This window comes from Anopheles funestus, chromosome 2RL (assembly GCF_943734845.2).
Source record: "Anopheles funestus chromosome 2RL, idAnoFuneDA-416_04, whole genome shotgun sequence".
NCBI classification, from domain to species: domain Eukaryota; kingdom Metazoa; phylum Arthropoda; class Insecta; order Diptera; family Culicidae; genus Anopheles; species Anopheles funestus.
The window spans coordinates 62213195-62229911 of record NC_064598.1 but is presented as its reverse complement, the minus strand read 5'-3'; the positions used below and the strand labels follow the sequence as shown (position 1 = coordinate 62229911).

The following is a 16717-nucleotide window of genomic DNA, read 5'->3' as shown; positions in this document are numbered from 1 at the left end:
TTATTCTCTATTCTTTTATTTCCTTTCGTCTCAATACCTAGACATTTAGATCATCTAAGTTTTTATGTTCCGGAACGGAGAGAATCTTCACGTCGGATGGTTTACGATTTCCGCAAAATTGACAGCTGCTTAACGTCAAATGACCCTCGTTGACACGCTTCCTGTCTTCCTTCTCTCTTTTTCGCAACGTTAAGATGGCTGATCAGGTAGGTTTCTGTGCCGAAGACCAAGAAAATGCTTTATTTTCCGTGAACAATAGTTTCCTGACAAGTTTTTCGATGTGCATCGCGTTCAGCAACAATTGCAGCGTGTGACATTGTAAAAGTACTTAAACCGAGTGTAATAATTCCGACGTAAAAATGCGGTTCCATTGTCCATGTAAACACATGGATTGTTTGACGGGCAAACCGAAACCGATGTGCTGTGCGTAGGGCAGCCGTCGAGTTGCGGTGAGTTTTGAAAGAAGCATAGAACGAGTAGTGTGCACTCATTTGATGAAAAAATCATGACGGTCTGCTGACACAAAAGTGAAGATTGTCAGATTATAACCCATTTCATAATTATTACTTCTGATTGTGCATTGAACTAGGTGATTGATATGCAACGCTGTGCGGCAACTCAACCTTGTTTACCTCCAAGCAAGTGGCATCTGAGTTAACCCAACTTTTTGTGTCCCATTTCTTCCCCACAGAATATCCGCGCGTTCCAAAAGCAGTTGGGTATCAACCTAAACCGCAAGAATGTTTCCAAGAAGAAGGGCCTGCGTATGCACCGCAGCATTGGTCTCGGCTTCAAAACCCCGAAAGAGGTATGTATCAGATTATGAGTGGATCGAATATCGAATCAACATAACACGCAACCCATGATGATACCTTTTCACGACGGTCTTCCGACACAAAAATGAGGAAAACCTTTCACCTAAACCCAATTTATAATTTCTGAGACGAAAATGAAGTAGATTACGTTGGACGACATTCGTTGCAGTGAATATCTTTAATTAATGTCATGTTCAATTCGTTTTAGGCCATCACTGGAACGTACATCGACAAGAAATGCCCTTTCACCGGACATATTTCCATCCGTGGTCGTATTCTGACTGGCGTAGTTCGTAAAATGAAGATGCATCGTACGATCGTGATTCGTCGTGATTATTTGCACTTTATTCGCAAGTACGATCGTTTCGAGAAGCGGCACAGGAACATGAGCGTGCATCTGTCGCCCTGTTTCCGGTAAGTGTAGTTAAACTGTGAGTTCTATGTTAGCAGTTGGTAGCATGAATAGATTCGCAAGGCACTTTGCATCTTTCGTAATTTTATGATCGAATGATGCCATTTGAACTTGCGAATAGTAAATATAAGGCGGCGTATAATTCCCGGTGTTATCATGTGATGACATCGATGCAAATGGTCGCTACATGTCAACTGATTTATTGAATGGAAGGACAAATTAAATTATTGTTTTAGGCATTATGCCCTTCTTCGTTCATGGTAGCGCAAATTTATTATATCTTGGATATTTTAAATTCGGATGATCTATATTTATTAATTTGAGGCATTCCGATTAGTGGTAGTTTCTGTTGTTCGCAAGTGCACTTTGCATCTTTCGTATGTTTTATGATCGAATGATGCCATTTGAACTTGCGAATAGTAAATGTAAGGCGACGTAAAATTCCCGGTGTTATCATGTGATGGCTTCGATGCAAATGGTCGCTACAATGCAATGGATTAATTTGAAGGATGTGTTAGATAGTTGTTTTAATCTCCACACGAAGTGTGATCTTCGTTAATAATGATCTCTTGGGGTGACTCGGAGGTGTATACTTTCCGGCTACACGGTAAAAATAAATCTAGTAAGCCGGGAATGGCCGGCCTGACCTTAGAGGTCGTTAAAAAAGCCAATAAGAAAAAAAAAGAAAGAGAGAGAGAGAGAGAGAGAGATCTTCGTTAATGGTAGCTGAATTGGATTATTTCTTAGCTATTTTGAAATCCTTATCTGTTGATTAATTAATTCATTAAGAGTAGCCCGGAAAGTGATCCTAGTGTCCAGGATTGATTATCCAGTCATAAGTAGATTCTTCTGTTTATTTTAAAGATTTACCAAATCATGCATATCATAATGATTTATCGAGTAGTTTTTTCGCGAATCCAATTCAGATTAGACGCGATTTACGACCTTTGATACTAAACATTATGCTAGTACAAGGGAAGATGTGGCCGTGGATTACATGCTTTAATTATGGTTATAATAACATTTCAATGTCATGGAATTTTGTTTGTCTAGTCATATTTTCATGAAAATTCTTTGAGCTTAACTTTAGTCCAATAGAAATGCTTCCTTCAATATACGAAAAGTTCTCTATTTGGTAACAGTAATTGATTAATCAAGATTTCAACGATCATTTCTCCGATTAGCACTGATACATTATAAATTGTTCAAGAAGATCAAGAAATCAAAGATACTTGAATAATGGACAATATTCTATTAGTAATTTAATTTTGAGATCATTGAATAATGATTTTCAATACAAATTTTAAAATACCATAATTGATTGAGTTGGCGATTTAATTTAATTAAAAAAATTAATTTAAATCTTTCAGAGAAGTGCATACAATTATTAAACACTACTCAATACCTTCAGTCTTCATTAAAATTTTGATTGAATGATGTCTCTCACCTACATGATCGGTTATTTAGATATTTATCTAAGTTCTACAAGAACTATTTGTGGTATAGTAATAACAGGACAATCATTAAACGACAAAGCCATTAACATAATCCGTCCGCGTACTCAAAAGTGAACCTCCAGCTAGTGATATAAATATTTAAGGCGAGTTAGAAAATGCCAATTTTTTTGAGCTTATAGTAATAAAAAAGAAATGTGTGTAACAGAATCATCATTCATCACTTTCACACTGGTATAAAATAAAAAATATGCAACTTGTGCTAATAATTATCCACTAGTTAGGAAAGGTCAAGGTCGATATTGATAAATGCAACAAGTGAAAGTAAATGAGTTTTTTGTTTTTCTTTTTTCATTACACAATTTTATTTCGTTCGGAGCAATGCAAATTTCGGAGTGCGATCAATAACGGTTCCCATTTAAAGCAAAGTGTTCTTAATTGTTGTGTGTTTCCTTATTTACACGAATTTTCATTTAAAAAGATCCTTTTGATGTATCAATAAAACTCACTTTAGATTACAAATGTACTAATAATTGTTCGAATTTCTTTTCCTTTCCTTTACAGTGACGTCGAAGCTGGAGATATCGTGACCGTTGGTGAATGTCGACCACTCTCCAAAACCGTGCGCTTCAACGTGCTGAAGGTCAGCAAAATGGCCGGATCGAAGAAGAAGTTCAGCAAATTCTAAGGTTAATGCTGTTGGCGTGTGGTATTCATTCGCCCATCGATGAGGAAAGGATGGATGAGTTGGAGTGACGGAATAAAGGATGAAAACCAACTAAAATCGTATGCAACTTGTAGTGTGTTTTCTATTGATTATTTCTTTACGCATCGCAGTATTTACGACACATGTTTTAGTGCAGTTGAAAGAATGGTTTCATCTATGTCTTAAGTTTCTCTACATCCAGTGTGCGAATTCTAGACAAGTTAGTTTTTAGTGAAGAAATGAAAGCATTTTTGGCGCTTTGTCGTAGTAAGGTTAATTTGAATTGCATCAAAACGACCAAATATGTAGCCATAAAAGAAATATTCTGCGAAAAAAAAACATTAAAATACCGAATTAGTCGCTATTCGGAGAGATGTAAATGAGATTATATGCAAGAAACGCATTTCTTTAGTTTGTAACACAAGAGAGAGTTGGTAGTACCTCCATTGTATAATTTTTTGGCAAGCACTTTCTTACCGATGTGATCAGCCCTCGATTAATGTTGGCATATCCGTCAAGATTCATCGTGGGAGGATTTTTATCGATGGCGACAAGAAACATTTCCACTTCCTTTTGCGTTGCCTTGTCGACTGCCGTCAAATTAACATTCAACAATCGTTCCTGAAAGTTCAGTCCAACCTGTAAATGGATATGCAGCTTTATGAATTGAGTTGTGAATCATGGTAAAAGTACATTATGTTACAGTAATTACGTATCTTCGTGGTGAGCAATGCAAACCAAACCAAAAATGTATCAACACCACTCTGGTTCAGCCTTGTTCGAAATGAATTTCATGCGTCCACGTTGTTTACCCACCTTCGATTCCGTATGTGGGCAAAAAGCCCTTAAAATACGTACACACATACATACCCTTTTGGATGCATGATGGGCCTCGTTGCAAATGATGAACAGCAGGCTCATGCAATAGAAAACAATGACAAATAAACCCACTTCCTTATATGTGGCACCGTGCTCAATAATTTCGCTCAGCGAACCGTAAGTGGCAATAATGGTAGTAAAGAATATGACCAAACAGTAGATTCCGTACATGTTGGAGTAGGCTTTACCTGCGGGACAAGTATAATAGTGTCATTGGGTAGCAAATACGAATGCATATGCTTAGGTCAGTTCTGTACATGTTCGTCAATCGAATGTATGCAATAAGGAATGTATGTGGCGTTTACCTACCCAATTGTTGCATCATGTGACTCAAATCCACCCACAGGTGACGATATTCCGTCAATTTCGCTGCTGGCCGTTCAGTCGCCAGTACGTCTGTTAGCTCCTTGGCGAAGGCCTTGCTAGCCGTACCAAATGCGGTGCAATTGACAAACCTGTTGGAATTTGAATCATAATTGTACACGATGACGTGCGGTCATAAAATAAGTGCCGTTCGCTTCATAAAAAGAAAGTTGCGTTTCACCGAAGAAGAATCATTCGTAATGAAGGTACTTGCTTGAAGAACTGCAAAGGAGAAAGATGCTTCTTACCAAAGGCTACAGAACCCGTTCAGCATGGCAATGATGTGGTAGTAGGCAAAGGTGTGACTAAACTGAAAGTCAGGCTGCAGGTAATACTGCGACAGGATGATTACCAAACTCAACGTCCACGACACAATGCAGAGGGCCCACGTGATTGGGTAGAGCTTTGGAAAAACTATCGGCTTTCCGGTGACGATGAGATATTTGTACTGAAAGTCCGTCCACATGTTCTTGAATTTGGCCACCTCAGAACCGTTGCGCCAGGAGGCAACGGGTAGCAGAAAGTGAGGCACCATAATCGACATGAAAATAATGTTGTAGATCACCTCATCGAATCGCTTGTCGCTGGTGGAGATGAACTTGTTGATTCGTTCTCGGGCCACTACAAGCACGACGACCGTTTCACAAGCATAGATAAAGTACGCCCATAGGAATGCCCTCGAACACCAGGTGAAGGTCGTACGGGGCATATCGACCCCCTTTGGGCTGCGCATAATCGGCATCACACCCATGATCTGGAACAACACCAGCAGACTTTTGGTGGTGTGGTAGAACGAATCGTGCTTGTCCAGCAGGTTAACATCGGTAGATATCTTCAGCTTCCGCCGGTACATGTGCGTGGGGGATTCGTTATCCTGCTCGAGCTGATGTAATTGTTCCTTGATCCGTCGCCTATCCTCCAGCTGTTGGCGCTGGTTCGGATTCAACACCTGATGGCGGATTTCGTACTGAGAGTCTTCCATCTGAGAGTGAATCATGATGAAGGCCGTCGTTGTTATCGGAGCTGCGCTCGATGATGAAATTTTCACCCTCCTACCCGGTATGTGTGTGCTTAATGTTTCGTAGTTTTCACTTTTATCTTAAAACAAATTATGTACGTTTCGCACGTCCATATGAAACCCGTTGCCTTCTTGCACCATAAGAGATTTTGGGCCGTTTCAGTCTTGAATTTCCTCACCCGACGCTGTGCAAGATAAGATTTTGAGGTCGATTTGTTGCCGGTTGCTGTTCTTCAGCTTCCCAGATTAATGTTTTCAATCTTGGGAGATATGTACGCAGTCGGGAAAAATAGTTCAAGCTGACCTAAATGACCCGAGGAACGGCGCGGTGTTGACTGACCCGCGGTTTGGCTTCAGAAAACAGAAGGTTTTGTAATGAACGGCCAGAAACAATAAACTCTGCGGCAAGGCGACATCGATGTTTTTATAGTAGTTGATGGTTGCGCCGGAACTGTAATTAAAATATTATTACGATCGATGTTTTTCTGTTTGCTTTCGATACATAATGCATCATGATGGGGAGAAGCTTGTTTAACTAGAGTTCTTCTTTGTTACCAGAAACCTATGCAGTTCTAATGACCGCCGCGTGGTACTTGGTGTCATTGCAATTTAGATTGTTGCCACGACGGAATAAGCGGCAGCACACCAAGGCTAGATCCCGGCACCGTTTTTAGTGAGTTTATTTTGTTTCGAGTTTATTAACAGCGACTTGTCCACCGCAGCTGAGTTTCTGTTGGACATGAGAACCTGTTCAGCACGATCCATTGAATCGGATTGTTGTTGCACAAAGAAGCTACGAAGAACAATGATTACGATTTACATATGTAGAGTATTATTTGCTTAAATTGGTCCAAATGTTGTCAAGAAAAAACAAATATGAAATACACTAAAGTTGTCCGGAATAATAAAAACCATGGCAACCGGTGAAGAATGAAGATGTGAGTGTCCGTATGGAACAAGCAATCATTGGAAAGTACAAATGCTATAATACGAACTCGACACGGTTTTCACTAGCAAGTTTGATGGTCAGCTAATATGCAGCATCGAAACAACTGCAGGTATAGCAGAGTGTCTGCTTACATCTTTCCTCAAAACATTTCCATGGATCAGCGAATTTCCCAGCGTTGCGACTCCACCGCATTCGACGTGTCGGAGTACCAGCCAGAAGGTAACATTGCTTGTTTCATTTGTCTTACTTTGCAAAAATTATAACTACTTACCTCGCGCACCTGCATTTCAGATGACGATCACGTACTAACCGAACGGATTGCCAATCGTAAGGGCTTAGCCTATCGTTTGCGACGCTTATTTCTAATCGATAGACATCATCCGAGTTCCGCACTGCATTTCCGATCGCATTACCTCTATCGGCGCGAGCTGGCACGCCAAGTACGCAGCAAGTATTGGTACATCATTCATCCCTTCAGCCAGTTCCGATTCTACTGGGATATGTGGTTGATCGTGTACTATTACGCCATTGCTATGCTGTTTCCATTCTTTTTCTCCTTCACAACACTCGTGCGAGTTGGTGGCAGAGCATACGTGATTTCGATGATCCTTAACTTAATGGGTACGTTGGATTTTGCGGTTCGTGCCTGTACCGGATATTTGGAAGACCAATCAAATAGAGAAGTCGTTTTGCACCATGGAAAGATTCTACTGTGCGTGTACATTTAAATGTTGCACAATGAAACAGAACCGCAGTTAATGTTTCCGTTTGTTGTTTAATTGCAGAAATTACCTAAAGAGTGATATGATAGTCGACGTGATCGTTATTTTTCCTTCGACACTATTAATCGGAGTTTACTTCGAAAATTCTAACCGTTCTGTACCTGAAACTGTGTATATGGACATTGTTCATGGCATGCTAATGCTGAAGATAATTTCCTTGAGACATATTTGGGGATATATGGAAAATGTTTTTGAGGTATGTTGGTATTAAGTTTGAATTACAGTACAGTTCAAACATTGTATGCATTTCGTTGTAGCGTTACAAAATCGATCTCCTTAATTACTATATTCTTCGGGTTGTTCTGACGTCTGTGCTGATCGTGCATTGGTGCATATGTATCTACAAAATTGCCATATTTGAATGGGATGCAAATGAAAGTGAGGAAGGTTTGTCGTATATGGAAGCGCTTAATCAGTATGCAGTGTGTCTCTATTCGGTGTCATGGTTCATGTTTGCGTACAGCTTCATTGATCGAGACATTCCCAAAGATGCTCGATCGAAGGCATTCAGTACGGCCTGTATTGTGATCGGATACATATTTAAGCTTTTCATCTTCCGTAAGTATTTGTAGGAGCTTTTTGTGTGTTACTTTGTAAGGTTTAATGTTTTGAAAAAATAATCGCAGTGCAAATAATCAACCTGGTCGAGATAATGAGCTCCATGGATAGAAAGTATGCCGAAGTAACGAATCAGCTCCAAACGTATGTTCGTACGAAACAGCTTCATACGGTCGATATGAAACAACGATTGTTGTATTACTATGCCAAACGGTATGAGAACTGCTTTTTTCAAGAGGACATCATAATGGAAAGCTTATCCGGTAATGACGCTACAGAAATAGTAAAAACGCTCAATTCTGCTAATAGTTCTAATGTTTTCTTGGCAGATACTCTCAAGAAACGAATTAAAGACTACAGCGCAGCTAACTTTTTGAAAACGGTGAAAATATTTGATGGTATTCCAATCGATGTCCTGCTTCCGTTAATGGAAAGGATGACGAAAGAAATATACCTACAGGATGATCTGGTAAAACTGTGTTTCGTACTTTGTTACAAGAAACATTGTCTCAGTTTCTCTTTTTTGCAGATCATCAAAGCAGGATCATTCGGGGACAAGATGTATTTCATTATTGTCGGAATGGTAGCGGTTTATACTCATAGTCGCAAAGAAATTTGTCACTTGTCCGACGGCGATAACTTTGGTGAAGTGTCGATGTTTACTCGTAAAAAGGTAAGTACGCTCAAGCTGATATTTGGCAGGTGTTTGGCCGACAATAAATAATTGCTATTGGGTTTCTTGTGCTCGTGATCAAGCGTATTGTCAGTGTGGTTGCGGTGGAGTTCACCCAAGTATACGTGGTTGAGCGAATGGCGTTCAAAACTCTGTTTCCCGCCGATCATGTTGTACATCAGCGCCTGCAGGAAATGGCCAATAAACGCATGCAGATAACTTTAGTGTTCGAAGAACAGCACAAGAACTATCTGCTAAAGATGGGAATGAGTCAAAATGAGATCAAGATCGGGATATGATTCGCCGAAGAGCAGCATCAAAAGGTACCGTTTTGAAGATATATGCAAGGAGAGCTATTGTAATGTTCTCAGAGTATTTTACCTCTCAATTTCCCTTCGGGTGCAGCTTGATGTGTAAAACCGATAATGTTTTTGACACCTTTGGTTGTGTAGGCATGCATGGAAATTGAACCAGTTTACGAACAAGAGACGAACCACCTACTGAAGCATAATTGAGGATGCGAACCAAAAAATAAGTCAATTATACAACTCCTTGATATCAACTGAATATGATTTTTTACATTTCATGCAAATTAGAGTCTGTTTTTTTATTAAACAATTCAGCTACAATACTTTTTATGTCAATGTCCTTAGTAATGGTGACCTTGTCTAATTAGTCGCTTGAAAAATTAAATTACTTCAATAAATTAATGAGCCATCAAATCATTTTTTGATGTACAAAATATTTTACAAAAATCGACCAACGTGCATTTTTAAAACAACTTATTCCAATATTGTTTCTCTTAGTTTTTGATGCAGTGACTTACTAAGTCATGTGTGTCATAAAATTTATTTTTTCGGGATTGAAGAACCGATTAGGATTTGGTTCCCGTTTTGTTTTGTTACAAGTTGGTTGCTTTACTGCTCGCTTGCGTAGATTTAGTTTTGGAATTAAAAACAATAATATTTAAAGAGCTTTTTACGGAGTATATGCCAACCCATCCATTGAAGAAATAATAGAGAATCTCTTGCCTAGGAAAAAGTTTCTGCACTTTTTTATGACATAAACACTAATAAACAATCCTCAATTAACCGAAGACATTCTGAAGGTACTGAAAGGAAAGGATGTTGCTTCTTGATATGATCCCGTGTAAGACTAACGTTTGTTTTTCTTTTTTTTCAGTTAATAATTAAAGAACGACAAAAATAATTTGACCAGCACGAAATTTATTTATTAAAACGATAGAACACGAAAAAATTTAGAAAGTGTAGAAAAAAATTTAGAAAAGTTTGAATTAATCTGGTTATAGGAGTGCTGACTGTATACAAACATATATTTTATTTGTATATTTTGATATTTATATTTTAGTTCAAAATCTTTCGTTAGGCAAATTGGCATAATCCAGGACATACAAGATTGATTAATTGTTTAGCTATGCGAATTAAAATAAAGTTACAATCACTAGAGAAGATTGGCAAAACCTGACACCGGTTGTAGAATCTTAAATTTTCATGTGTAGAGGATTCAAAAATATTCTTTGGCAGTGTCGTATGGCCGTACGGTGATGTTGCTTCGTCACTGCGATAACCCGTACGAACGCGACTAGTTTACGCCACACTACACTGCCATACATACATCAGCTGGTTCCGGCCGGCTCTTCTGCCGTACGAACGGTGCACAGCATAAATTCAAAGCGGGCGGGAAGTTTTCCGCTCCCTAAGACCATGCTGCGGCTGATGGCGTTTAGTTATGTTTGAAATCTCGCAGCGTGCAGTGTAGCGTGCGATGGCAGCGCTGTAGCTTTCCGATCATTACTTTCTTTGCGGTTTTTTGGGAAGTGAGATGATCCGGGCGGCATATGATGTCATCTACTGAGACAACTTTATGTTGTACCCGTACGTATCGACTGTTGTGGACTGCTGTTTTTCCGCGGCATCCTGTACATTTTGCACCCAAGGAAGCGACCGTTTCAAGTGTGAATGACTGATCCGTTGAAGAAGTGACCGCTGAATAGTGCCATATCACTAAATAACATGTGAAGAGCTATAAAACTGTGAATTCTCGCAAATAATAACCGCGTAAAGATAAGGAATCTTACGAATTTTGTCTATGTGCTGTGCATATTTTTGTGTCGAATGGCTACAATATAACAAAAATCCAAAACACGACCAGCGAGTCCGTTTTGTGTTCGATAAGCGTAGTAAAACTGAAATCGCCAAAGTTCTGACGAGTTAAATGCGTGCGTGACTGAATGGCGAATTTTGTTTATGAAGCATATGGTTTTTGGTGTTTTTATATCTGTTGTTTTTGTTGTTGATGTTGATCGGCACCTTGGCCATCAGCCGGCAGGAGGGAATGCGTGCTAGCTCGGTGCTCACTTCCCATAACTAAATAGCTCTTCGCGTGGCCACAATTAATCACAGTCAATTAATTTGGTGTATATATTGTAAGCCTTTGGGGCTTGCTATGTCCGTCGCAGTTCGCCAACGCCCCCTTTGACACACTGTTGCCGATTGGGATCGATTGTCAATCGCTACTGTTTTGTTATTTTTTTACGATACTACTGGTTCCATGCCCGAAGAAGCACTGTGAAATGGGGCGGGAGGGGATTTGAATTCTGTGCAGCTCTTCGGAAAGGCACCATCTATCGGGGAATCGTAAACCCATTGTTGTGGTTGCCGTGAGTGTCCCAAAGGCACCATGCAACGAGTGTTTAGTTTGGTTTATTGGTAACGCATCATTGAGCTTTACCAAAATAGAGCATATTACGCTAGTTAGAGCTATCATAATCACCCATGAATCTCGGCTAGACATGCATCGGAGGTTCGATCGGTTGAGCTGCATATTATCCCTTGAGTAGAGGAAGCGTCATGAGCAATCAGCAAAAGCGTCAGCAGCGACAGGTATGGATGGATAAATTGGGAGCTTAAATGGGCCGGTGAGAATCTAGGCCATCTGCGCTAGAATCGGTAGTTAAACCAATCACGCATAAAAAAGGTGTGTCCGGGTTTAACAGTTCCTGGTTTGCCAGGAATGCAGAACGAATGTTTGAAGTTTCAGCTGGTAATTTAATCGCGAGGCGTTAGCATCTATCAGCATGAACATTATATAGGAAATATGAGCATTATAACTCAAAATTTTAACAGAAAATCTCTGAAAATGTGTTTGAAAAAGTTATTATATCGTATTATGTAAATATTGGCTGGAAGTACTATGAAATTAGATCAATATACAGTAGAATAATTTCATTTAAAATGACAACAAAAATTGACACATTAACGTACTCAAGAAAGTGAGAAACAATTTAAGCAAGTGAAATGAAAAAAGTTTTCTCAAGTATTTTTTTTTTGTTCCGCGCTTGGTCTCTGACTAGCGAATTTAATTTCGTTCCCATTTATCCGTTCGAGTATCGTGCATTGGTAAAATAATCAACTTGCTGCTTTATTTACCGTCACAGTGCAAAGAACCAAACAAGTGAAGTGATCGAGAAAATTTAATATATTCCGAAGTGGTTCGTCCGATATGTGCCCAGCGGCGATGGTCCTTCAATGGACGAAAGTGTAGAAGTGTCATTTTGGGCGAAAAAGTGAAAAAGTGTGCCATTGTGGAAAACTTTCCTGCGTTAAATTTCGCCCTCCCTACCCAGTGTCATCGTGCTTACCAATTGCATCCGCTTGATTGGATGACAGTGGTGAAAATTAATTTTAAACGAAGTGTATCTGTGTGTATACGTTTTTTTATCGTCGATCAAGTAAAATACAATCAACAGCAAGTGAATGTGAAGTTGATGGTACAGTTTCGATAGAGAGAAACATTTTTGAATCACACAGCAACATTCTAACTAACGAGAAGTCCTCTTTTCCGGGTGCAGCTGAAAACTAAAAAAAAAACGATGATACTCAGGTATGTTTTAATTTTATTTTTTTTTTGTTCATACAAAAACATAGTAAATAGTAATGAATTCATAGAATGACAAACGCATGCTTTAAGTGTCTCACCGTAAATGGGTAACGATGAAAAATTTAAACTTAAATAATTCACGCACGGCTATGGTGTCATTAGTGAACCATCACCATCGGCCATTACTTTGACCATTTTCACAATAAAACCGCTATTTGTTTTTGCACCAGCCATTGAAAAGGCAGCTCCCCAAACTAAGGATTTTCTGTTCCAGCTGTGATTCGATTTCAATTATTTGCGGTTGCTAATATGGGGGTGTGATATTTCATTTCCCTCATTTCCCGCCCGGCAGATGGACCGGTCATTTCGTAATCGCTTATGGAATGAAATCTGCTTTCAATTAAATTATCGCTTCGTGGCCACCAGTTCGCACCCGCCAAAGCTGCCCCATTCGGTATATGGGTAAAGCCGATTGAAGCCTTTCTGCTTGCCTGTCTGTTTGCCTTTCTGCCCGCTGTTTGCCGTACTTGTACTCCTGCAATTGTTGCTGTTGCTCCCGATGCTGCTGGGATTATGGGTCCTTGGTGTGCAGATTAAATAACGTACGTGTTTTACGTGGGTGACCCTGGATGGGCTGGAGGATCTGGGGTGGGTGGTGTCAGGCGGGGCAAGCTGATCTTGTGTTGCATGTTTAATTATGAAAAGCCAGATTCTCGGTGGAACATGTTTAATCAGAACATACTGGCCTGCTGCTGTACGCTGCGGGTTGTTATGTGTGTATGTTTTTTTTTGTTAAATGTGCATATTCCTTGTGCCAAATCCATGTTTTAACCAATACGGTGAAATCAGGGGAAAAATTGAAACGTTCGATAGCTTTTCCCATTCCGGCCAAATATAGCATTTCGGATTTGTTTGAGCTAATTGATTGAGGAAAATTTAAAACACTGATTGAATCAACATTGATAAAAATGAAGTATTGTAAACCTATTTTCTCTCGAAATTATTAGGCAATTAGATGAATGGAATGGGTCGGGAGGTAATGGGGCGGCCCGGTGGTGCATGTGATAAACGGCGCCAGTGCACACGGCCGGACCGGGTTCAAATCCCATCCAGACCGTCCCCCCGTAGCAAGGACTGACTATCCGGCTACGTGGTAAAATAAGTCTAGTAAGCCAGAAATGGCCGGCGTGACCTGTAAGGTCGTTAAGCCAAGAAGAAGAAGAAGATGAATGGAATCGAAAAACAACGCAACATACTAGAAATAGTAAAAAAAAACATTTACAACAGATCAAAAACAATTAATCACATTTAATTATACCAAATTTCATCTTTAAATTAACTTATATGTACTGATACTCTGATGAGTTTATAACCAAATTAAACTTTTAACAAAATTTGGCTATCATGTGATAAATTGTAGAATTTAAAACATGTTTTTCCAATTTAATTCAGTTTCCTATTACTTTGAAAGTGCTATGGAGTGAGGAATGTGCTATGCCGTGAGGAATATGCCTACGGTAATAAAAGTGCTTACGCATTTTCATGATGAAGGATTACGGTTTTATGTCTATTCAACCAATGCGGGTATTTTTTGTCCAGGGCCTTCAATGCCCGTCAAGTTGGTAAAGTGTATAAAAATTTAATGTGCCACTTTCATTAGCTTTGAGTAGTTCGAAATATATTTCTGCTATGTTAATCGCACCATGTGTATCTGGTATATGATACATAATTTTGTTACGTTTCGTTTAGTTTTTTAGTCTAAATATGGTAACAATGTTTGCAAAACCTTTAAAAAACAAGAATATAATTGTCCTGATGCTAGGCAAAAGATCAATTTCTGTTACGCATGATACAAGCTAAATATGTTCTCTTTCCTTTTTCATGCAACAATTGAAAAGTTCGTTTCATTTAAAATTGAAATCTCCGGCTTAGCATTGCGCAAACAACTTCTAACATGTTAGTCTGATCAAACCACGCTCTACGTTTGCTTACAATTAGATTTGTAGTAATGTTGTGGGTCAAATGTCCTTTTCAATAGCAAATAAAGTAAGGACTTTCAGAAATATAGTATTTATATTTGGTACAAATTGGATCACGAATGACAGTGAGGATAACATCAAATTGGTAAATGATGGTATAAACAGATAAATCAAGCTAAAAAGTTAATATTGAAACATACTACATGAGAACAATAGATCTTAATAAACGAGATACGCTAAAACAAATAGTTACAATCGTTGGTCTTCCTAAGAAAAATGGTTTTCCACATGTTTAAAGGCCTTCTAGAGTTGGTCCTAAAATTGCCTATTTATGGTCAGTAAAAGAGCTATCAGATTGTGGAATATGATTTTATTATTGCGGTTTCGGGTCAAAAAGAACTGTTGTCTTTTCAGTACAAGAAGAGTGGAAGTGATACCCCAAATTTGGTGCAAAATTGGCAAATGAATGATTTCTTATCGTTCTGTTACGTAGATTTAAAGCAGATTTCATTTGAACCTCTATTATTACTGTAACCACTTCCTCGCTCAATTCAAACAAATAGCATTTTATGTTTTTACGATTCGTTTCAAACCCTCTTTTTTCCAACGGCTGTACAACCGGTGCACGATTCAGGGTACGGAAATGAAAGGGAAGTTATCCCCCCAACACAGTCCCCCTCATGCAAGATTCATCGAAATAGTTGTTAAGCTGAAAAGTGCCCCTTTTTCGTCGCCATACTAGTTGATAAGATCGCAAAAAAGGAATTGTCATCAGACTTCAGTGAATCTGGTTCGGTTTACAACCATCTTTAACACACCGCTTGTGTTGTACGGGTGCAAAGTTAGTGCTTTCAAGCATTCGGCAAGCCTTTTTCTGCTCTGTTCGATGGATCGTATCACGGGCGCACGGGTGGGCAAGGGATGATAAAAAAAACGTAAAAACTTTTGGAGACAAAACCGAAGGACGTGGAGAGAAAAGTACTTGAGTTGGTCCAGAAATACTATCCTATTAAATGTGATGAACCCCAAAAGCTTGTGATAAAATCAGGGTACTTTATTGATTTGCTATTTCGTCTTCAATCATCCAAGGTCGATACGGGTGAAAACGTGAACGAAAAATCAGCTCCTTTGCCCGGGATCAATGTCGTATCAATGCGCCGCACGGTTTGTTCGAATTACCCTTTTTCGAAGTGCTTTCTTTCTTTGCTCCAAGTAAATGGTATTGTTGGAAAGTTACCGAATATCTGAATAACGAAGGGAACTTCTGAAGTATGAACAACAAGCAACACCAGATGGTGCAAATGTCGACCTTCGGCAGAAGTAAGTTTCACCGATAGAAGGTGAGAGAAAATAAATCATAAATGATTTCGGTGACAGCCATGAAAAGAATCAAATCATCATGATCATCACCATTACGACTGTATGTTTGCGGGAAGGAGTAGATGACGATCGATTGGCCGTTTGCTTAGAATTGTTTGCTCGCCTTGGTGGAACCAAAGAAAGTTGTTCCAAATGTACAATGAATTTCTGAAGTTCGTTAGACGAACAAAATAAGAACTCATCGCCTGTTGGATTCAAAAGGTCCGCACACTCCTGGGTCGAGGGTATGAACTCGAGGGTGAGAACTTCCCTGGGCGGCCCAATTGGGTGGAGCACAAAATCAATTAAAAAGTAATAATAATCATAAACAATAAAACGCCGGAGCATAAATCACCGGCGAAAAGTAGCTCCAGCTTGAATGAGAAGACTGGTAGCGCTAGGCACAGGAAATGGAATCCGTTCGAAGAAGCGATTGCTCCCCAGAACTGGAGCGATGATTCGACGACAACCAATGGTGGTATATGGATGGTGTCAACGATGGTGTTGTGTGTATGAGCGACGGGTGGTTTCAGGAGCCGGCGGTAATGTGCACCAAGGCGTTAAAATGCCTCCGTCTTCCATAGATCTTGACAGTGTGAGGGGCGACAATGATGCGCGAGGTCATGCTCGCGGGTGATAAGAAAAGGGGTGATTTTAATTACCTTAATAACTGTCTTTACACTCACTTTTCTACTTTCGATGTCGCTGTCGGTTCGGTGTTGAGTCAATGGTTGGGCTCCTTCGCTTCGGTTTGGTACATTGTTGAAGTGTAAACCTAGCTCTCGAATTGAACACGAGTTTCTGAGGGTGGGCTAGATACTTTTATTGCCCTGTTTGTAAAGGGATGTGTATGGTGTAGGTGATTGTGGA

General features: G+C 39.5%; 4 protein-coding genes across 8 annotated transcripts in view; 3 read left to right on the top strand and 1 right to left on the bottom strand.

The window, feature by feature from the left end:
- The first annotated feature begins 98 nt into the window (after positions 1-98).
- LOC125775145 (40S ribosomal protein S11) lies at positions 99-3470 on the top strand. The gene is made up of 4 exons (XM_049445665.1): positions 99-206; positions 692-808; positions 1024-1229; positions 3246-3470. Exons 1-4 carry the CDS (start codon positions 195-197, stop codon positions 3367-3369), a joined length of 459 nt encoding a protein of 152 aa, XP_049301622.1. The 5' UTR covers positions 99-194; the 3' UTR covers positions 3370-3470.
- Positions 3471-3562: 92 nt separating this feature from the next.
- On the bottom strand, positions 3563-5914 carry LOC125775129 (gustatory and odorant receptor 22). Its single transcript, XM_049445641.1, has 5 exons — positions 4878-5914; positions 4576-4721; positions 4258-4454; positions 3865-4026; positions 3563-3712 (listed from the first exon to the last, which is right to left on the bottom strand). The coding sequence occupies exons 1-5, from the start codon at positions 5624-5626 to the stop codon at positions 3563-3565; spliced, it is 1404 nt and encodes a 467-aa protein (XP_049301598.1). The 5' UTR covers positions 5627-5914.
- Positions 5915-6682: 768 nt separating this feature from the next.
- On the top strand, positions 6683-9204 carry LOC125775126 (potassium/sodium hyperpolarization-activated cyclic nucleotide-gated channel 1-like). 3 transcript variants are annotated; one of them, XM_049445631.1, is made up of 9 exons: positions 6683-6815; positions 6888-7308; positions 7382-7574; positions 7636-7936; positions 8005-8199; positions 8266-8405; positions 8466-8609; positions 8693-8932; positions 9062-9204. In XM_049445631.1, exons 1-8 carry the CDS (start codon positions 6683-6685, stop codon positions 8906-8908), a joined length of 1743 nt encoding a protein of 580 aa, XP_049301588.1. In that variant the 3' UTR covers positions 8909-8932; positions 9062-9204. The 3 variants fall into 3 exon arrangements, with proteins under 3 accessions (XP_049301588.1, XP_049301589.1, XP_049301587.1); XM_049445632.1 differs by having other exon boundaries at positions 9015-9204; XM_049445630.1 differs by having other exon boundaries at positions 8693-9204.
- Positions 9205-10339: 1135 nt separating this feature from the next.
- Positions 10340-16717, top strand: part of LOC125775118 (thrombospondin type-1 domain-containing protein 4) — an 82215-nt gene continuing 75837 nt past the window's right edge. The window contains exons 1-2 of one of the 3 annotated variants that reach the window (XM_049445618.1): positions 10340-10504; positions 12067-12512. In XM_049445618.1, coding sequence (XP_049301575.1) covers positions 12502-12512 — 11 coding nt within the window. In that variant the 5' untranslated portion in view covers positions 10340-10504; positions 12067-12501. Of the gene's footprint in view, positions 11513-11982; positions 12513-16717 lie in introns of all 3 variants that reach the window. The other 2 variants (XM_049445619.1, XM_049445620.1) reach the window with 2 other exon arrangements.